This window comes from Notamacropus eugenii, chromosome 5, assembly GCF_028372415.1.
Source record: "Notamacropus eugenii isolate mMacEug1 chromosome 5, mMacEug1.pri_v2, whole genome shotgun sequence".
Lineage (NCBI taxonomy): Eukaryota > Metazoa > Chordata > Mammalia > Diprotodontia > Macropodidae > Notamacropus > Notamacropus eugenii.
Genome location: NC_092876.1, coordinates 18,564,209 through 18,582,563, shown reverse-complemented (window position 1 = coordinate 18,582,563; position 18,355 = coordinate 18,564,209). Strand labels below are relative to the sequence as shown.

Sequence of the window (18,355 nt, the reverse complement as noted above, 5' to 3'; positions counted from 1 at the left end):
GGAGTCTTGGCCTCCATCTGGAAGGTCAGGAGCTTGGATGGTTCCTTATAGCTCAGTCTATGAAGTCACTTTTGTCCCCTCGTGCACCTCTGAGCGGAGATGGGGGAGAGAAAGAAGAGAAGGGGAGGAGTGCATTTGGCCCTGGAGGTGGGAGAGTAAAAAGATCCTCCCATTCCTCTACTGGGGGAAATGTAGCTAGCTGGTCTGGGCCAGGTAGCAGTAGGCAAGACTCTGAGCACCCTGGCCTTACCCAGAAGCGGCACTCACACTGGTAAATGTTTAACAACCGGCTCTCCAGAACAAAAAGAATTGTACCCATACCCCTTTAAGTTGGACCTGCATTACTGACATTTTCTCAGTCACTTTTTAAGTCTAGACAACCCACTCAACAGCAAAGCGGGCTCTGACTTGTAGTGTGTGCTGACTTCCACACTCCATGCCCACCCTGGACATTTAACGAGCGGCTCTCGAGCTGGCTCCAGCACAGCCCCCGCTCCAGAGGCAGGGCAGGAGGACCAGCTCGCTGGGATTGGTGGGCTGGGAGAGGCACGGAGGACTCTGATTGGGCGAGGCATCCCGGTGTGCGCCTGTGTGCGCTTATGTGGCCGCCATTCGGGAGCAGCTGGTGAGCCAGACGTGCGGGCTTGGGACGGGGTCGGGAGGGAAGATGGGCAGCGCGGGAGTCACCGACGGAGGCTGGAGCCGGACGGTGGAGGGCTGAGGGGGAGGGGCGCTCCGCGCGGAGAGGGGGCTGGAGAAGCCCCGCAGGCGGCCTGAGCATGCGCAGAGGCGCCTCAGCCCGCCGGACCGTCAGGAACGTGGGCGGCCACGGAGGCCGTGAGACTGAGCGTGCGCAGAAGCTCGGCCCCAGACTGACCAGGAGGGCCGTGGGGCATTCACAGAAGAGGAGAGTGAGCTTGCGCAGAAGCTCCGCCAATAGACTGTCGGGAACGGGGGCAGCCACAGGAAGGGGTGAGACTGAGCATGGGCTCGGCGGCCAGACTGACCCGAGGGACATGGGGCATGTACTGGATGGGGAGTAGGAACTGAGCATGCGCAGAGGTTCAGCGCCTTGACTAGGCTGTGGGGGCTACTGGAGGGGGGAGAGTGAGCATGCGCGGAGGCCCCTCGGCCTGACTAAGGGAGAGGAGGCGTGGGGGTAACAACGGGGGAGGCGGGCTGCGCGTGCGCAGAGGCTCTGCCGCCCACGGTCACGGGCTAGGGCCGCTTAGTCAGTCCCAGAAGTCGGCCCCTGCACGTGGGAGGCGCTGGAGCGCGCGGCCGTGGGCTGTGACCTTTTAATGAGGACTTTGTGGAAAGCGTAGATGCCCGCTTATATATAATAACGACGCGTCACCGCCCTGCTCGTGAGCTCGCGGGCCCCCCCGTGACCCCGGGCTCGATTCCACAGCCTGCCCAGGCTCGGGTTCTAGGGTCCGTGTCCCTTCCGTGCCTTTGGCCAGGCCGAGCCTGGGGCCGCCGTGCCCTCCCTTCCCCCGGTGCGGTTGTGGCATGCCGCCCCCTCCCCCGTCAGGATGGGGGCTCCGGCACCGGGCGCGTAGTAGGGCCGCAGTAAATGCTGACGGTTTGGGGGGCTGGATTTCAGGTAGTGACTGCGTGGTCCCCGGAGGAGTCACCCCAGGAGGGGGCACCCCAGGAGGGGGCTTTGGGGGCGGGGCTTGCAGAGAACAGGAGCCCGCCGCCCAGTGAGATGGGCAGGAAGCCGAGGCCCGCCGGGTGAAGTGGCTGGCCCAGGGTGGAGGCCCTGCGTCTTCCTCAGCCCGGCCCGGCTTGGTTCCTGGGGTCCGGCCCGGGGTGAGGACTGGCGGGTCCTGGAGAGGCGGTGGGGCAGCGCTTGGAGTGGTCCTGGCTCCATCTCGTTCAGAGATCAGGGAGGGACACCAGGGTTCCTTCAGCACCTACTATGTGCCAGGCACTTAGAGGGACCGCCTGTGACCCTCTCGAGGTCGATCCCCATTTTACAATCGAGGAAACTGAGGCAGGCCTACCTGGAGTCATAGAGCCAGTATCTGAAGTTGGATTCCAAGGCAGACCTTCCAGCCTTCAGACCCAGTGCTCTGTCAGCTGCCCCTGAATAGACGCAGTAAAAAAGACTTACTGGTATTTTATATGCTTCAGAGAATGAGTGGGGAAAAGATACTGAAGCGTGCACATGTGCTGACCTCTTTTTGCCTCGGTTTCCTCACCTGAGTAATAAAACAGCACCCTTCCGTGCAGGGCTGTTGTGAGGATCAGATGGGAAAACATTTGTAAAGCCCTTAGCACAGTGCTCAGCATGTAGTAGGTGCTACATAAATGTTTATTCCTTCCCACTTCCCCCCACTGCCATCCAAATGTCCTCAGCAGCGAAAACAAGCAGATCAGTCAGTGAACACTTATTAGGCACCTACTAGGTGCCAGCTTTTACACAGTGAGGAAGCCTCTTGTAGGATGGCCTCTGCCCTCTCCCAACATCCTTTAAGAAAATTCTAGTGTCCCTTACCAGCTGCACCTCTGAGGTCAGCGCCTCTGTTCCCTTATTTATAGAACTGGATCACACGTACACGTATATATTCACCTGTTGTTACCAGCCCTTGCTTCCATCTTGAATACTTATCTCCTTAAAAAATTTTTTAAAGGAACATCCTACTTATTAAATCCTCTCATTTCCAATTATGTTCATCCACAAAAAGACTTTTCCTGTAACAAAGAAAAAAAAAAGAATGAGAGGAGAGAAAAAAAGTAATTCTGCATCATCCCACAGTAATGTATGCAGAGTTATGCTCCCGTGGTTCCCCACCTCTGGTGTCCCAAGGGAGGGAGGTGGATTTTTGTCGATCTCTTCTTGGGGCCAAGCTTGATCATTATAATTACAAGTCCCTCAGCTTTGTTTTGCCATTTCCATTTCCGTTCTTACACATTCTTGTACATTCTTTTTTTAATAACTAGTCTTGATAGAGTCCCTACCATGTTTCCGAGAAGGCAGGTGCTACTAGTATCTCCATCACTGTTGAGAGTACACCATTTTCCTCATTCTGTTCCCTTTCCCTTCCCATGCTTCTCCATATTCTTCATAGTTCTTCTTTCTTAACTCCTACTTACTCCTATTCTCAGTGGGCACATTTGGTTTCACAAAAAGTGCTACTTTTGTAAATATTTTGGCCACTTTGGGACCTTACTTTCTGCCCCGTGGGATCTCTAGGTCAAAGGGTAAGCAGTTCATCAATTTGTAGAAGTCTAAACTTCCTTCCAGAATGGTCTAGAATTCATACTTCCCCTGGCCGCCTCCTTGTGCCTGTCTTCCCACAGCCTCTCCAGCATTGGCCAATTCAGTCTTTCATCATCTTTGCCAGTTTGCTAATTGTGAGGTGAAACTTGTGAATTGTGTTTATTTGTCTTACAAAGAGCAGTCTCAGTGTAATGAGTCCAATAAGTGAGAATGAGAAGTGTACATTTATTAAAATGCCTACTGTGTTCTAGGCCAGGGTTAGGTCCTGGAGAATATACAACTACAAAAAAGAGATTCTCAGGCCTCTCCTTATACCATGAAGCTATAATCACTCAGATGTTTTAGTATTGGTATAAAAAGAGAAGTATGTTGTTGAGTCGGTTCGCTCGTGTCTGACTCTCCACTTAAAGGAGAATTCCCTATTTGGCAAAAGCTGCCGGGAAGCCTTGGAAGGAGTTTGATGGAAGTTAGATTTCAACCAGTATCTTATGTTGCATTGAGGTCAGAATGGATGTATGACCAGGATATTGAAAGTCACATCATAAAAGGTTCAGATCTGTGCCTGGGGACCAAACAAGGGACAGGAGGAAGCTAAAAGAGATGATTTTGATGACAGGAACAAAATCAGTGCAAGTATGGTAAGAAGGAAAGTGGGTGATTGGGAGAAAAAAACCTTCACATCCAATGTCTCTGATTAAGGCCATGGTGTGTACAGAATATGTGGGGAACAAAACATATATGTAACCCCAAACTCATTCCCCACTAGATAAGTGGTCAAAGGACAGCTGCAAGGTATTGGCAAAGGAAGGGAAGACTGGGTCAGATAACTAATCACAAGAGAAAGGGAAACCCAAAACCACTCTTAAGGTTTCACCTCACACCCAGCTGGTTGGTGAATGAACAAAGAAACTTTTCCTAAATGCTGGAAATATAATTCAAGTAGGAGATAGTCCCTGCCCTGGGGAGCTTACATTCTAATACAGGAGAGCCTTATATGTGGGAAAGCAATGGTTTGGCAAGATAATTTGTCCCCAAAATCACAATAATGTTGAGTTGATTCATAGAGCAGTGGTGCCCTTTTTAGATGTCAGGTTCTTACTGATTTAATTATTGGGCCCAGAGCAAGATACAGAATAAATGAATGTTGCGGGGTGGTAGTGGTGGTAACAGGCATGATGTATGTGTACTTTGGCAGATGCCAAGATGGACAGCTAAGTGGCACAGGAGAGTGCCATCCCAGGAGTCAGGAGGACCTGTGTTCAAATCCAGTTTCAGACATTTCCTAACTGTGTGACCCTGAACAAGTCACTCAACCTTGTTTGCTTCAGTTTCCTCATTTGTAAAATGAGCTGGAGAAGGAAATGGCAAACACTCCAGTATCTTGGCCAAGAAAAGCCCAGATGGGGTCATAAAGACTCAGACACAACTAATCGACTAAATAAGATGACCCAAATAGATAGGGGAATGTGCCGTGAAGTCAGGTCTGGTCTAGACTTGGTGGACAAGGTAGATTTGCACTCAGTCCCTATTTGAGCCAGCTCCAACTCTGGGTGGGCGATTTTGGGTCCTGGGGATATGAGGTCTGGAGGTCCAGTTGGGAGGGGTGAGTAGCCTCAGAGCTGATGGCAGGATAGCTTAGGTAGACGTCTGGATGGGGTAAGAGGGAGGTTTCTGATTTGGGGAATCATGGTAGACAACGGCTGTTAATTTGTGGAAAGGTAGAATAATGACAATAGCAGTCATTTATACCATCATCCCTTCCACATGGTGGAGATAGAGGCGCAGCACCCCTGCAACCGTATTAGATTGTGTGGCCCTCTCATTCCAGGCAAGTCTCAATTTGTCCATTTTCTTTTATGGGATGTTTTTCATACCTGAGTGTAAGATTTGTCCTCAGTATTTGGTCACAGGCTCCGTGTTCTTTGATGGCCCACAGCGTCATCTGTGGCTTCCATAAAACCCCCCAAATTCCCATTTAATTTCTTATGCCAACCTGTGATAGATCTGAACTGTGAGGGAGAAAGTCATAGGGAGGAAGGGATAACTGCCTAGCATCTGCTCAGATCTGGACCCTGTACTAAGTGTTTTATAGTTATTACCTCATGGTTCTTACAACAGCCCTGGGAGGGAGGGAGGGACTGTTATTAACCCCATTTTACAGATGAGAAAAATGAGACAGACAGTGGTGAATGACTTGCCCTGGCTCCCACAGCTAGAAAGGGTCTGAGGCAGGATTTGAATTCAGATCTTCTGCCTCCAGACCCAGCACCCTGGGCTACCCAGTGGCTCATTAACAATCAGTTTGGGTTCTGTCCAAAATGCTGAAGAGAACGTGATCATTTGTGAGCAGGATATGAGGGGGAGGGCTGTGAGGAGTGCTGAGGGTCCTGTGAAAGGGAGCCAGCATCTGGAGCACACCTGGCAGACACACCTAACTTTTTCATGACGTTCTGAGCAGTGGTGGAGAAAGCCAAGTGCACCATAGACACAGACAGGTTTGGGAGTGCTGCAAGGACTGTACTTGGGATTTATGGGGCTGACCAGCAGTCTGCCTCTCTTCCGATCTCTGCCCACAGCCTGCAATCCTCAAGACCCTGCTCTGCCTGAGGACAGGAGCCCCAGCGAAGAAATGGCTTCTGGGCTGCTGACAGCCAGGCTCCAGGTGAATAAGGGCTCCCTCTTCCAAAGCATCTTCTCATCTCCCCTCCCTTGGATGATCTTGGCTCATCTCAGTCTTGGGTGCAGCTCTGGGTACCATGGGCCTCCATCTCCCTAGGTCTCAGTGGGACGGGCATAGGAATTTTAGAGCTGAATACACAAATTAGGGGATGCACAGAATGGGGGAGGTCCCAGGAGTAATGGGCCAGTCCATAGAAAGAGAAGAAGAAAAATAGAAAGAGCTCAATTCTCTAGGCAACATCCCAAAATGCTTTTCAGCATCTTGGCACACTGTGATGGTGACGAGCCAAGGGGTCCCCATCAGCTTTGGCTCTGCCCTTGTTCCTCTCACAAATGAGATTTAAAAAAAAGGAGTATCCCAAACTCTCAGTGCTAGGAAGACCGCCCCACACCCCATACCAACTCGCTTAATCACCCATGGACATGGGAGGGACGGTCCCTGGCTGAGCAGGAATACGTTGGATGTTTCAGCTTCCAGTGACATTCAGTGATGTGGCTGTGGTCTTCTCACTGGAGGAGTGGAGATGCCTGAGCCCAGCCCAGAGGGACCTGTACCGGGATGTGATGCTGGAGAACTATGAGAACCTGGTGTCTGTGGGTAAAGTCTCTGTGCCCCTGTGACAGCAGCATCTCTGCAATCTCCCTTCTGCCCAGCTGGGGGAGATGGGGTCCGAAGGGCTCCTGGAGTCACTGCCCAATGTGCAGAACTGGTCAGGTGTACCCTTTGAGATGCGTTCATTAGATGAATGCTTCCTGCCCACAGGGCCAGGTCATTGCCAGCTTCCTCAGTCTGGCCCCAGAGACACAAGGCAGATGAAGAAAGACCCTCCCCTCTAGCAGGCCCACCTCAGACATGTGACCTGTCTCAAAACTCCATCACTCTGAGGCCCTTTGTACCATCTTCTTGGACTTAACTTTGTTTAACCGAAGAGGAAGCAGCTTGGGCTGACCTCTGAGGTGGCCCTCTGTGCCCACTTTCTTGATTTCTCCCCCTAGGGGCAGGGCTTCCAGCAGCCAAACCTCATGTGATCTCCCAGTTGGAGAGAGGAGAAGCACCACTGATGCTCAAGGCAGGCATCCCTAGAGCCATTTATCCAGGTGAGTGAGTGACAGGCTGACGGGACTCATCGGAAGTCTCGAGTGTTCTGAAGCATTTGGGGAAGACCTCGACCTTGGGGAGTCTGAACTTCTCTTTTGAATTCTGTCATTTACATGGCTGCTGTTCTCTGGCACCACCTGTTTGTGTCCTCCTAGAAATAGGTGATGGTTCTGTTTTAACTATTTTGGGGAGGAGCTTTTGACATTGATTCCATCAGTCATGGTGATGTGGAATTGATTCCCTCTTTTCATCAGTTGCTTCTAGTCCCCAGTAGATAATAGTCAAAGGAAATGAACAGAAAACGTTTGGAGAAAGAAACACCAATGGTGAATAGCCTATTGAAATAATATTCTACCTCACTAATTCTCAGAGAGATGCCAGGGAAAGCAACATGGTCCAGTCTCGAGCCCAACAGTTTGTGTAGGCAGTAAAACAATGAGCTTCCATGTTGGCGGGTCTGTGGAAGCAAAGGAACACTCCTTGTTGGTGGATTTGTCCCATCTCTCCTCCCATTTATAATTTCACATGGCATGATTACCTTCCACCAGGTTCATTTCACTGTGTTCTGGCCATCACTAATTGCTGAGCATTGGGGTTTCCCCCCAGTTTTTGCTGTGAATACTTTGGCATAAAAGTCTTTTCTTCCTTCCTTTAGGAACTGTCCTTAGAATATGTTTTTGCCAGTGGGCTCCCTAGATCTAGCAGGATGAACTCTTGCTATTTCTTATTGGAGACTGCTGTTATCTTTTCCAATAAGTTCATATCCATTCCTAACTGGCTCAGTAGTATGATGAGATGTCTCTTTCTTCATAGTCTCATCAACATTGAATTATTTTAAGATTTTTTTTTTCCAATTTAATGGGTGTAAAGTAGTAATGTCTCAGAGTTGTTTTAATTTAAATTTTATACTCATTGGAGAGTTTGAACAGTTATCCAGGAGGCCATTGATCATTTCTGATCTTTCCATTGAGAACACCATCTTCTTATTTGTTCAGTCATTTCAGTTGTGTCTGACTCCATTTGAGATTTTCTGGGCAAAGATACTGAAGTGGTTTGTCATTTTCTTCTCCAGCTTATTATACAGATGAAGAAACTGAGGCAAAGAAGGTGAAATGACTTGCCCAGGGTCACACAGCTAGGGCTGAGGCTGGATTTGAATTCAGGTCTTCCTGACTCTAGGCCACTGTACCATCCCTACCCTTCTTCCTTGACCATGTTTAGAAGCATCTTTCTCTTTTGAATTTGTGTCAGTTCATTATAGCTTTTAAATAGCCTTTCCAAGTAGCCTTCTGAGGCTACTCCGTTTTTTTTTTTTATATGAAATGTATATTCATTGTGTTTACTTGAAAGTTCTTGAGGTCGATGATGTGAAGTGATCCCCCAACCTAATTTCTGATAGTTTCCCAGCAGCTCTCGTTGAAGAAAGTGTTCTTCCCTCAATAGTTTGTGCCATTTGGTTTATTGATCCCTGGATGACTGTTCAGTTGTTTCTGGGACACATTGCCAAAAACATTCAGCTCAGTGATTTGGGGAGATGTGCTGTTTTTCCTTAATTGCATTGCTGTATTTTAATTATCCAACACTTTCATTTCTGAGCATGTCCATCTTCCCTTTCCCAACCATCAGAGAGCCATCACTTAATAGAAAGAGTAAAAATGAAGTGGGAAGTTAAGCAAAACCAAGCAACCTAGAAGTCAGGTCTGACAGGGTAATAATAACAATATTTTATAGGGCTGTGCTATTAGGCTGGGCAAGCTTTTCCTAAGGCCCTACAGCACATAGGCCACCCTCGTGTTTGCTTAAAGGGCATTGAAATTGGCCTTGAGACTTAATTGGAGGAGAGAAATAAGGGCCTGGGCCCTTGGGGTGCCTTCCCTGCTACTCTGAGTACAAAAAAGCCAGAACATGAGAGGACAAAATTCTGAAAATAAATGGGTGTCCGTTAAGCAGGGAACATCTGAACTAAGCAATTGAGTATTCTTTTGTCTTAAGAGATGACAAATACAAAAGGTTCAGAGAAACAGAACAGCTCGGTTCAAGCGATGCAGGGCTGAGGTGGAGGTGAGGCGAAAGATGGCCTGTGGGTCACATGACCTCCTTATGGATGCTCACGAGCTGAGAATGGTTTTTACATCATTAAATAAAGAAGTATTTGCTCTAATTAAAGTATGATAACATGTAACAACCATTCTTTGCTCATGAGGCCATATAAGAAAAGATGGCGGGCCAGATGAGCCTGTGGGCTGTGCTTTATCAACCCCTAGGATATACGATAACTGCATTCTCATAAACAGTGAAGACTTAGAAAGGCTGTCAGGCTCTGCTCAGCTGTGTTTGACAAGGTCAGTAAGTAGATGACTGGTAAGGAAGCATTCCTTCTCTGCACCCTCCCCCTTCCCCATCTCTTCCTTACTAGAGAAGTAGAGGATTAAGGGTGTGGCATGTGGAGGCACAATAGTGTACAGCCATGTCCCCAACATATTTTACAGATGAGCAAACTGAGGCAAACAGGGTAAAGTGACTTGCCCAGCGCCCAGGCTCCACTGGGCCTGGGGTCAGGAAGATTTGAGTCATCTTCCTCAATTCAAATCTAGCCTCAGACCCCGGGCAAGTCACTTCACCCTGTTTGCCTCAGTTTCCTCATCTATAAAATGAGCCAGGGAAGGAAATGGCAAACCACTCCACTATCCCTGCCAAGACCCCAAATGGGTTCATGAAGAGTTGGACATGACTGAAAAAGTGTACACCAACAAATATAGCATCACTTTTTGATAGGGTCTGTTGGATTGTTTGGCTTAACTCTTCTCTTTATCGTGAGGGTGGGGTCAGTTAAGAATGGGGGTAAAGCAGTGTACCAAGAAGAGAACAGTAACTCTGTGGGCTTGAAGTCAGGGGTTAGGGGTCATAGTCTTGCCTCGGACACTTAGTAGCCTGTGGCCCTGGAGTTTTCTAGGCTTCAGATTTCTCTTCTATAAAACAAGGGCATTGGACATGATGACCTCTAAGGTCGCCTCAAGCTCCGACTCTGCCTTTGAATGTAAATTGTTCTGAATAACCAGTTTTATTTGAACAACTACAGGTATTCACGTGTGTACAATAGAATACGGAAAAGAAAATGAGAAAAACAAGCATGTACATGAAAAAAACCCCGAGGTTGTCAATGATTACACATGTATCCATAAACTTCCATGTCTGCTGATTGTTAACCTTGCTGGAAACATGGTAATGCCCACCTTGTCACCCTTGTTTAATCAAGGAGCCTTACCTTCCTCTCTGTCTGGTCTTCACTGGTAGCTGTCAGTTTCTGCCTTTCCCTTTCTCCTTGTGGTCAAATGGAGATCTGGTTTCTGAGCCCCTGCCTTTCTCATTTTAAATCTTCCCTTAGTAGGATGACTCATTTTTGTTGTTATAACAACAGTACCTTTCTCATTCATAACTCACTAACAGCTGGCTTGTTTTGTTATGACAAACATTCTGCTGGGCATATTTTTGTATTGATAGATCGAGATTTCAGCTTGTTTTCAGTTGAGTACTTTTCTGAGTTTCTTCCTGTGTTTCTGTCTTTGTGTCTACCAGGAGCTGTATGTTTGTTGTTGAGTAAATTGTTTTTGATAACATTTGTAAGTCCTTGCAGGACCCTGGGGCATAAATGATTTTGTTGTGGGCAGGTGGGCATCTGTTATAATTACCTTCCAGTTCCCCCTTGACTGTCTTCGTTGTCTCTGGTCCAAACTGAGTTTCTTCCACTTTGATGGAAGCTACAGAACTTAGAACTTTAGGAGGTATAGAGGAGAGTGGCTGATGACACATTTTTACCCATTCCTTCAGATTGCCTCAGTCAGGAGCCTTGGGATGAAGCCAGAGACTCAGCCATGACCCAGAGCATCTGGCTGGGTACATCAGCCAAGGAAAAGGAAGCAAAGCATGCTCCTTGGTATCCTATGACAGGTGAATGTGGAGAATGTGAGGTCACGGCAGAAATACAGAAGGGTAGCCAGGAAATACCAGCCCAGGAGGTAGCAGGCCCCCTCCAGAGCACTTTGAGTGAGGTGAGTATCCCTGAATGTAGGGCACTGGTGAGACATTTCAATGGGACAGTCTCCAACCACATGAACAATGCAAGTGGGTCATGTCTGCATAGCACAAAAAATTGTGAAAGTATCCTTTCAGTCTTCAAAAACTATTACCCAATTCAGTAAAGAAGTCACTTGCATCATGGACAAGTGAGTAGAAAATTGTTTCTCTTTTATTTTACTCATTAACTTAGATGAAGATATCAATCAGCATTTGTGTTGGAACTGCATTCTTTCATTTATCAGTGACGTGAGTGACTTCTTTGCTGGATCAGAAAATTATTAAGAATTACTTCATGGTCTGAGTGTGGCACTGTTGTTGATAGAACTCTAAAAATTGACAATTAATTTTGCAAGAAATTGCAAGTCCTACTCAAGTTGTAAGTGAAAACTGAAATACAAGTTCATACAAATATTTTAGCTTAAAATTTGTGCTATTTCAAAAATTATATAAAGACATCTTTAACAGAATTTTCATAACACTCAAATGGTATCATGAATTTTACTAACTTACCGTACAATTATTTTTCAGATTATGCTTCCTAAAATACCCAAACGGCAAAGTGATCGATTGAGTTTTTTAAATGTGAAGAAGGTGAAGACATATGCAGAAAATAATGGTGCAAATGAAAGTCATTGTGAAGCACCAAAGCCAACGGAACCCAATTTTGAATCTTTTGGACGACTAGTCATTGAAGAAGAACCATCATGTTCCTCAAAGGAAAAAATAGATAATCTTACGCTTCCAGATTGTTGGAACAAAAAGCAAGGATTTCTATTTTCAGAACAATACAAATGGCTTGAAATAAAAGGAGGTAAATTAGGATGTAAGGATTGTTCTGCAGTTCGGCATTTAGGAGTGACAGTGGAAAAGCACATCCATGTATCCAAGGAATGGAGCGCATATTTAATCACCCCGAATGGCAGTAATAAAATTACGAGACAGGCTTCTCTGAGAAAAAAAATTAGGGAACATGATGTTTCTAAAGCCCATACTAAAATTCAGAACTTGTTAAAAGAATCAGCAGATGACTCAATTTCAAATATTGTGCATAAACTAAATAATAAAAATATTGATGCTACTGTAAGAGTTTTCAAAACTGTTTACAGTTTAGTCAAACGTAATAGGCCTTTATCAGATATTGAGGGGGCAATAGAATTACAAGAGAAAAATGGAATAGATATAGGTAATTGTTTACGTACACGATACAGTGCAACAAGAATAGCAGAACACATCGCAAAAGAAATTAAGATGAAGATTTTTAAGAGTATTATAGATGAGAATGCCAAAATCTGCATCATCATTGATGAGGTATCAACAATTTCGAAAAAGAGCACCCTTGTGATTTATCTCCAGTGCGCAGTTCAATCCGCACCTGCACCCCTAATGTTATTTGTTGCTTTAAAAGAGTTGGTGTCGACCACAGCAGAATGTATCTTTGATACGTTGTTGTCTACTTTAGATGATTGTGGCTTTAATAATGAGTATTTGAAAGCGAACTTAATTGCATTTTGTTCTGATGGTGCTAATAAAATTCTGGGAAGAAAGTCTGGAGTAGCTACAAAGCTATTGGACAATTTTCCTAAAATCATCTTTTGGCCCTGTTTAAATCATCGATTGCAATTATCACTTGATGATTCCATATCTGAAATAAAACAAGTTAATCATTTAAAAATATTTCTGGATAAAATGTATTCCATTTATCACCAATCTAATAAAAATCAGACTGAGCTGGGAATGGTAGCTAAAGAACTGGAAAGTGAAATTGCTGAAATTGGTCAAGTCCTGGGCCCAAGATGGGCGGCATGCAGTTTGCAAGCTGCTACTGCTGTATGGCGTGCATATCCTACATTATATATGCATTTTTCTCATTCTTCTTCATATTCTGGTTTGGCAAAGAGATTAGCTAATAGTAATTTCTTGCAAGACCTTGCTTTAATGATTGACATTCTTGAAGAACTTTCATTACTTTCGACTGCATTAAATTTGCAGTCAAAATCAACCAGCCTTCGGAAAGCACAAAAATTAATCAAATGCACCATAAAAGCTTTGGAAAGTTTAAAGATTGGTACTGGAAATCACGAATCTCAAGTTGAAGATTTAATGAAATCAGACAACTTTAAAGGCATTCCATTTGGCAAACATAATACTTTCAAGGCTCTTCCTAGGAATGAGTTACTGGAAAATATAATTCAACACATGAACTTACGTCTCTTATCGGAGGGAAATGATGAAAACATTTTTCATTATTTTGATTTATTAGAGCCATCTACTTGGCCTTTTGAAGAACTTACTTCACCATGGACAGCTGGTGAAACAAAATTACATCACTTAAGTGAAATTTTGAAACATGAAATTGATTTGAGTGATTTTCGTGATTTTGTAGATAATAATATAGAAGCAAACAATGTCCCAATACCTGCAACTATACAGAAAGCGAAAAAAATCGTTAGCACTATTGCCATCAGTACAACTGAAGCAGAGAGAGGTTTCCATTTAATGAATATAATTTGTACGAGGGTGAGAAATAGTTTAACAGTAAATCATGTATCTGATTTAATGACAATAAATTTATTGGGAAAAGAATTAGCCGATTGGGATGCAACTCCATTTGTCAAATCATGGCTAAATTGCAACCATAGGCTGGCTACAGACACAAGAGTTCGGCAAAAGTCACCAAGAACATTCTGTAAGAATCCATTGACTCCATGGAATTTACAATAAAGAATAATGTCTGTTTCATTATGAATTGTAAATTGTGTGCTATGCTTCCTTTATATTAGGTAAAATGTACAATAAATTTACATACATGTTGATAACGTTTAGTATCATTTTTGGACTTTTGATAAGGGCCAAAGCCTGAACTAATCAATCAGACTGATTTATTTTGCTTAAAAATGTCCTTTCCTGTGTTATCAACTTTAAAGACCTGTTTATGACAGGATGCCTACAGCCAGAAGGGTGGGATTTTTCTTATCTCGATATGCAGAGACAGGAAAAGAGACATCCTGGGATCTTCATTTCCAACTGACTCTACCTTGTTAATTGTCTTATCTCACCAAATTTACAATTTATACAACTAAAAAAATTCCTTTCCTATGGTAAAGTGTATTTAATATGGCCTGGTCATTCTTCCATCCGGCTGTCAGAGGTTTTCCTTCTGACTCCATGAACATGTAACTGCTAGCTTTAAGGGAATACATAATGTGCATTTAGCCTGTTTGACTTTTTTAACCAAATATTTTCAGCTTGACATGTATACACTTCAACCTGTTTCCCTTGATTTCCTCATCTGTGAAATGAGCTGGAAAAGGAAATGGCAAACCATTCCAGCATCTTCACCAAGAAAATTCCAAAAGGAGTCATGAAGAGTCGGACATGACTGAAAACAACTAAATAACAACATGTACATGCGTGTGTGTGTATGTATATGTAATATACACACAAATATATGTGCATACATATATACACACACGTGTGTGCGTGTGTGTCGCTTTGCCCTCTCTCTCCAGAAAGCCAGTTGTTAAACATTTACCAATGTTCCTATCCACTACAGGATCAAATGTAAAATCCTCTGACTGTCAAAGCCATTCATAATGGGACTCCTACATTTCCAGTCTTCTTAACACCTTGTCCCCTCCCATGTACTCTCTGAGCCACTAGCCTCCTCTGATGAAATCCTCTGTGCCCCCACTGTCCATTTTCTTTGGCTACTCCCGTGCCTAGAACTCTATCCCTCACTCATTACCTCCAGGCTTCCCTACCTTCCTTCAAATCTCCTAAAATTCTACTTTCTGTAAGGTCCTGATCCACCTTAATGCTAGTTCCTTCCCTCTGTACATAATCTGGATTTGGCTTTATCTTGTCTATATCTTGTTCACAAATTTGCACATTGTCTTCCCCAGTAGACTGAGCTTGACAGCACGGATTCTTTTGCTTTATTTTAATCTCCAAGTTTAGCACCATGCCTGACAGATAATAATAAAAGGATAATTGTACCAAGCACTTCACAGGTATTATCTCATTGGATCGTCCACAACCACCCTGGGAAGTAGTTGTTGTTATTATCCACACTTTTTACCATTGTTCAGTTGTGTCCACCTCTACATGACCTCATGGACTTGTCCATGGGTTTTCTTGGCAAAGACGCTGAGGTGGTTTATCATTTCCTTCTCTGTTGTGTCCCAACTTTACAGATAAGGAACTGAGGCAAAGAGTGGTTAACTGACTTCCCCAAGGCCACGCAGCTAATAACTGTCTAAGACTGGTTGGGAACTCAGATCCTCCTGATTCCAAGCCCAGCGTTCTATCCACTGCACCATCCATCTGCCCTCATCCCTGTTTTACAGATAGGAAATGGAGGCAGACAGAGATTAAATGATTTTCCCACGGTTGCACATCTATTAAATGTCTGAAGTCTAATTTGAATTCAGGTCTTTCTGACTCCAAGGTCAACGCTCTACCCACTGCACTACCTGCTTGCATTTAAAAGGCAAAGTGGTAGGTGTTTAATAATTACTGTTTGACTTGACTGTCCCACTCCCCAGGTGCAGTGTGATCAAAACAAAGAAACACAAAAATGTTTGAATGCAAAGAAAAGTAAAACATTCTCTCTGCTCAAGGCATTACATTCTGTCCACTATGACCACAACACATGATCTTGCTATAAAGTAACTTTTCCTGTCCTTCCCCATCTGCAAGGAAAAAATGAAGAAGAAAGTACAAATAATTATGGGTTTTAGACTTCCCAAATTCCAGTTTGACTTTTTGTACTTCAGATGTGAGCCCCTTGTCCTATAACCAATGAGTAGACATATGATGGGAGAAACTGAATCCTGGCAGGCTTGACATTCACTTTTAAAAATAAAGGAGAAGAAAGAAAGACGTTCCAGAATAATGGAAAGAGCACACTGATTCTCCTTGGACTTTGAAATAATGCTCGGGGTATATGGAATGGAATAATTTATTAATAAGTTATTTTATATGTATTCTCTCTATATAAATTAATGATAATTTACTAAACGCCTACTATGTGGCAAGGCTGTGTTAAGTGCTTTACAAATATTGGCTCATTTAATTGCGACTGCCTTGGGAGACAGTAGGTGTTATGATCCCCATTTTACAGTTGAGGAAATTGAGGCAGAGAGATTAAATGACTGCCAAGGGCTCCTCAAGTAGTTGCTGACTTCCCCTGAAGCATTTGCTCGATTCACTCTTGCTTGCCTTTCCTCTGGATTCTTTGAAATGTGCTTTCATGAGATGCACATCAGACTATGCCCACGTTTCCTCTCCTCAACTCCACAGCTTCTACTGTGAAATGGTTACATCTATACAGAGTTCCCATCATTTCTACCCTATCAGCCAATTCTTCCCTGTTCGTGAGAGTCAGAACCAAAATGGAATTTCCTCTTACTGGTTCTCCCACTTTCTGAAGGACAAAATTATCAATAAGGCAAGTCACAAAGCTATTAGCTACTCTATTTTTTGTCAGAGACAGAGAGCTCCAACGTACGTCTTGATCATTGAAGTCCTCCATACCACTTAGCATGTCTCTGTGCCAGGCTTTTGATCCATTTCAAAAATTCCTTATCTGTTTCCCTTTTTCTCCCCAGATGGTTTGTCGTACACACTAAGGACAAAATTACTTCTGTTTCTCCCTCTTGGCATTCACCTAAATACTCTTCTGGTTCCTAGATTTCCTCACATGAGATTAATTTCTGTTGCATGTTAGACCACTAGTGGAGCTCAAGAAGCTTAAATGTGCACGCGCGCACACACACACACACACAACACCAATCAGGATGACTGTGACCAAAGAAATGATGGAGCAGCATGACCAACAAGGAGGAAGACTAAATATCTTCTCCTATCCTCATAACTTCTGAAGCCTCTCTGAAATAGAAATTATGCACCAGATGAAGAAATGTCAGTTATCTTCACAGTCTAGGACGTTGAGAACCCAAAGAAAGTTTAAAAAAACCAACAAAACCTCGAACTGACAGCAGAGGCCAATTTTCCCTAGGCTCTAACCAGCACCTACTCAATACCCCCTCCCCACTGCCCATGATGCTTTCTGCAGTAAGATTACCCTAGCCAATCCACAGACTTGCAACAGAGCTCAACTTCACAATGGGATCCTCCCCTCTTCTTCAAGTGTGGCAGAGATCCAAAGTTCAAAGGCATAGTCTACATGGTAGACGTTTGCTCAGACTGCAATAGCCAAGCGGCAGTGTTCTGGACCACAACAGAGAGTAGGGTAACAGAGGGAATGGGACAGGACCTGTGTTTAGGCTTGCAGTAGAGTTCAGCTCTCTACCTCCTCCCAGTGCCTCAGAGATCCACATTCCATGTGGCAGAAATTTTCTCAGGCTGTGATAGCTGTATGGCAGTATTCTGAGCTGCTGAGCCATAGAACTGAAGAAGAGAGGAAAGGATTCATATGCATGGGGCTATGTGGAACTCCACTAAACCTGAAGGAAAGAGCCCATCATCTGGCTGGGGCCAGTTTAATCTTGCCAGAAGTGACTTAGAGCAGGGATCTATGAACAATGCTGTCGTGGTCCCACCATGAGGTAAGGCTGAGACACTTTGAGATCCAGCCCCAATAGAAACTACTATCAGAAAGGAGGGAGTCATAAAGTGAGCAATAGGGGGAACAAAGTAGGTGGGGAGATTGAAATTACCAAAGATCTCAGGAGGAAGAAAACTCTAAGACCACCATGAGCACAAGCAGATAAACTAATGGGGAACATATTGATAGCAGAAGGAAAAATGGCCTCCAGATCAAGGGAAAGAATTCAGGCATCTATGAATAAGTATTTCAAGACAAAGGAAAATAAAGCAATACCTGATGAGACAAGGAATCCTGTGGATTCAGAAGGGAACACTGAACCATCTCACAGTGTTCCTAAATGTTTTAAAAGAGAAATGACCGTGGCCTGCACAGAAGAAATAATTGGCAGAATAGGGAAACTTGAATCCATAATGGCAAGTTTCACCAAAGAAACAAAAGAGAGGCTAACTAATTGGGAATGCAAATAAATATATGGAAGTGAAGAACAATCTGGAAGAAGAGGGGCAAAAAACAATAATAATGTGAAAAGAAAGTATATTCCCCATATAAGCAAAACATAATAATCTCAAGGACTAGACACATACAGACAGCTTTAGGATTATAGATTTATCAGAAGAAAACCACAAGTAAAAAAAAATAAAACCCAGAATACTGCAACACCATAATGCAAGAAACAATACAGAAAAACTGACCAGAACTT

General features: G+C 44.3%; 1 protein-coding gene across 4 annotated transcripts; it reads left to right on the top strand.

Annotated features, from left to right (window-relative positions):
* The first annotated feature begins 536 nt into the window (after positions 1-536).
* On the top strand, positions 537-13,900 carry LOC140508289 (E3 SUMO-protein ligase KIAA1586-like). 4 transcript variants are annotated; one of them, XM_072616097.1, is made up of 7 exons: positions 537-972; positions 5,806-5,891; positions 6,380-6,506; positions 6,905-7,006; positions 10,087-10,229; positions 10,836-11,056; positions 11,613-11,953. In XM_072616097.1, exons 1-6 carry the CDS (start codon positions 780-782, stop codon positions 10,881-10,883), a joined length of 699 nt encoding a protein of 232 aa, XP_072472198.1. In that variant the 5' UTR covers positions 537-779; the 3' UTR covers positions 10,884-11,056; positions 11,613-11,953. The 4 variants fall into 4 exon arrangements, with proteins under 4 accessions (XP_072472198.1, XP_072472197.1, XP_072472195.1 ...); XM_072616094.1 differs by lacking the exon at positions 10,087-10,229 and having other exon boundaries at positions 572-972; positions 11,613-13,900; XM_072616096.1 differs by lacking the exon at positions 11,613-11,953 and having other exon boundaries at positions 538-972; positions 10,087-10,883.
* Positions 13,901-18,355: the final 4,455 nt, after the last annotated feature.

Coding starts and splice junctions, on each gene's coding strand:
- LOC140508289 (XM_072616094.1), top strand. CDS start 780: ATGCGCAGAGGCGCCTCAGCCCGCCGGACCGTCAGGAACGTGGGCGGC. Junction 973..5,805: donor GGGGGCAGCCACAGGAAGGG/GTGAGACTGAGC, acceptor CTCTGCCCACAG/CCTGCAATCCTCAAGACCCT. Junction 6,507..6,904: donor TGAGAACCTGGTGTCTGTGG/GTAAAGTCTCTG, acceptor TTCTCCCCCTAG/GGGCAGGGCTTCCAGCAGCC.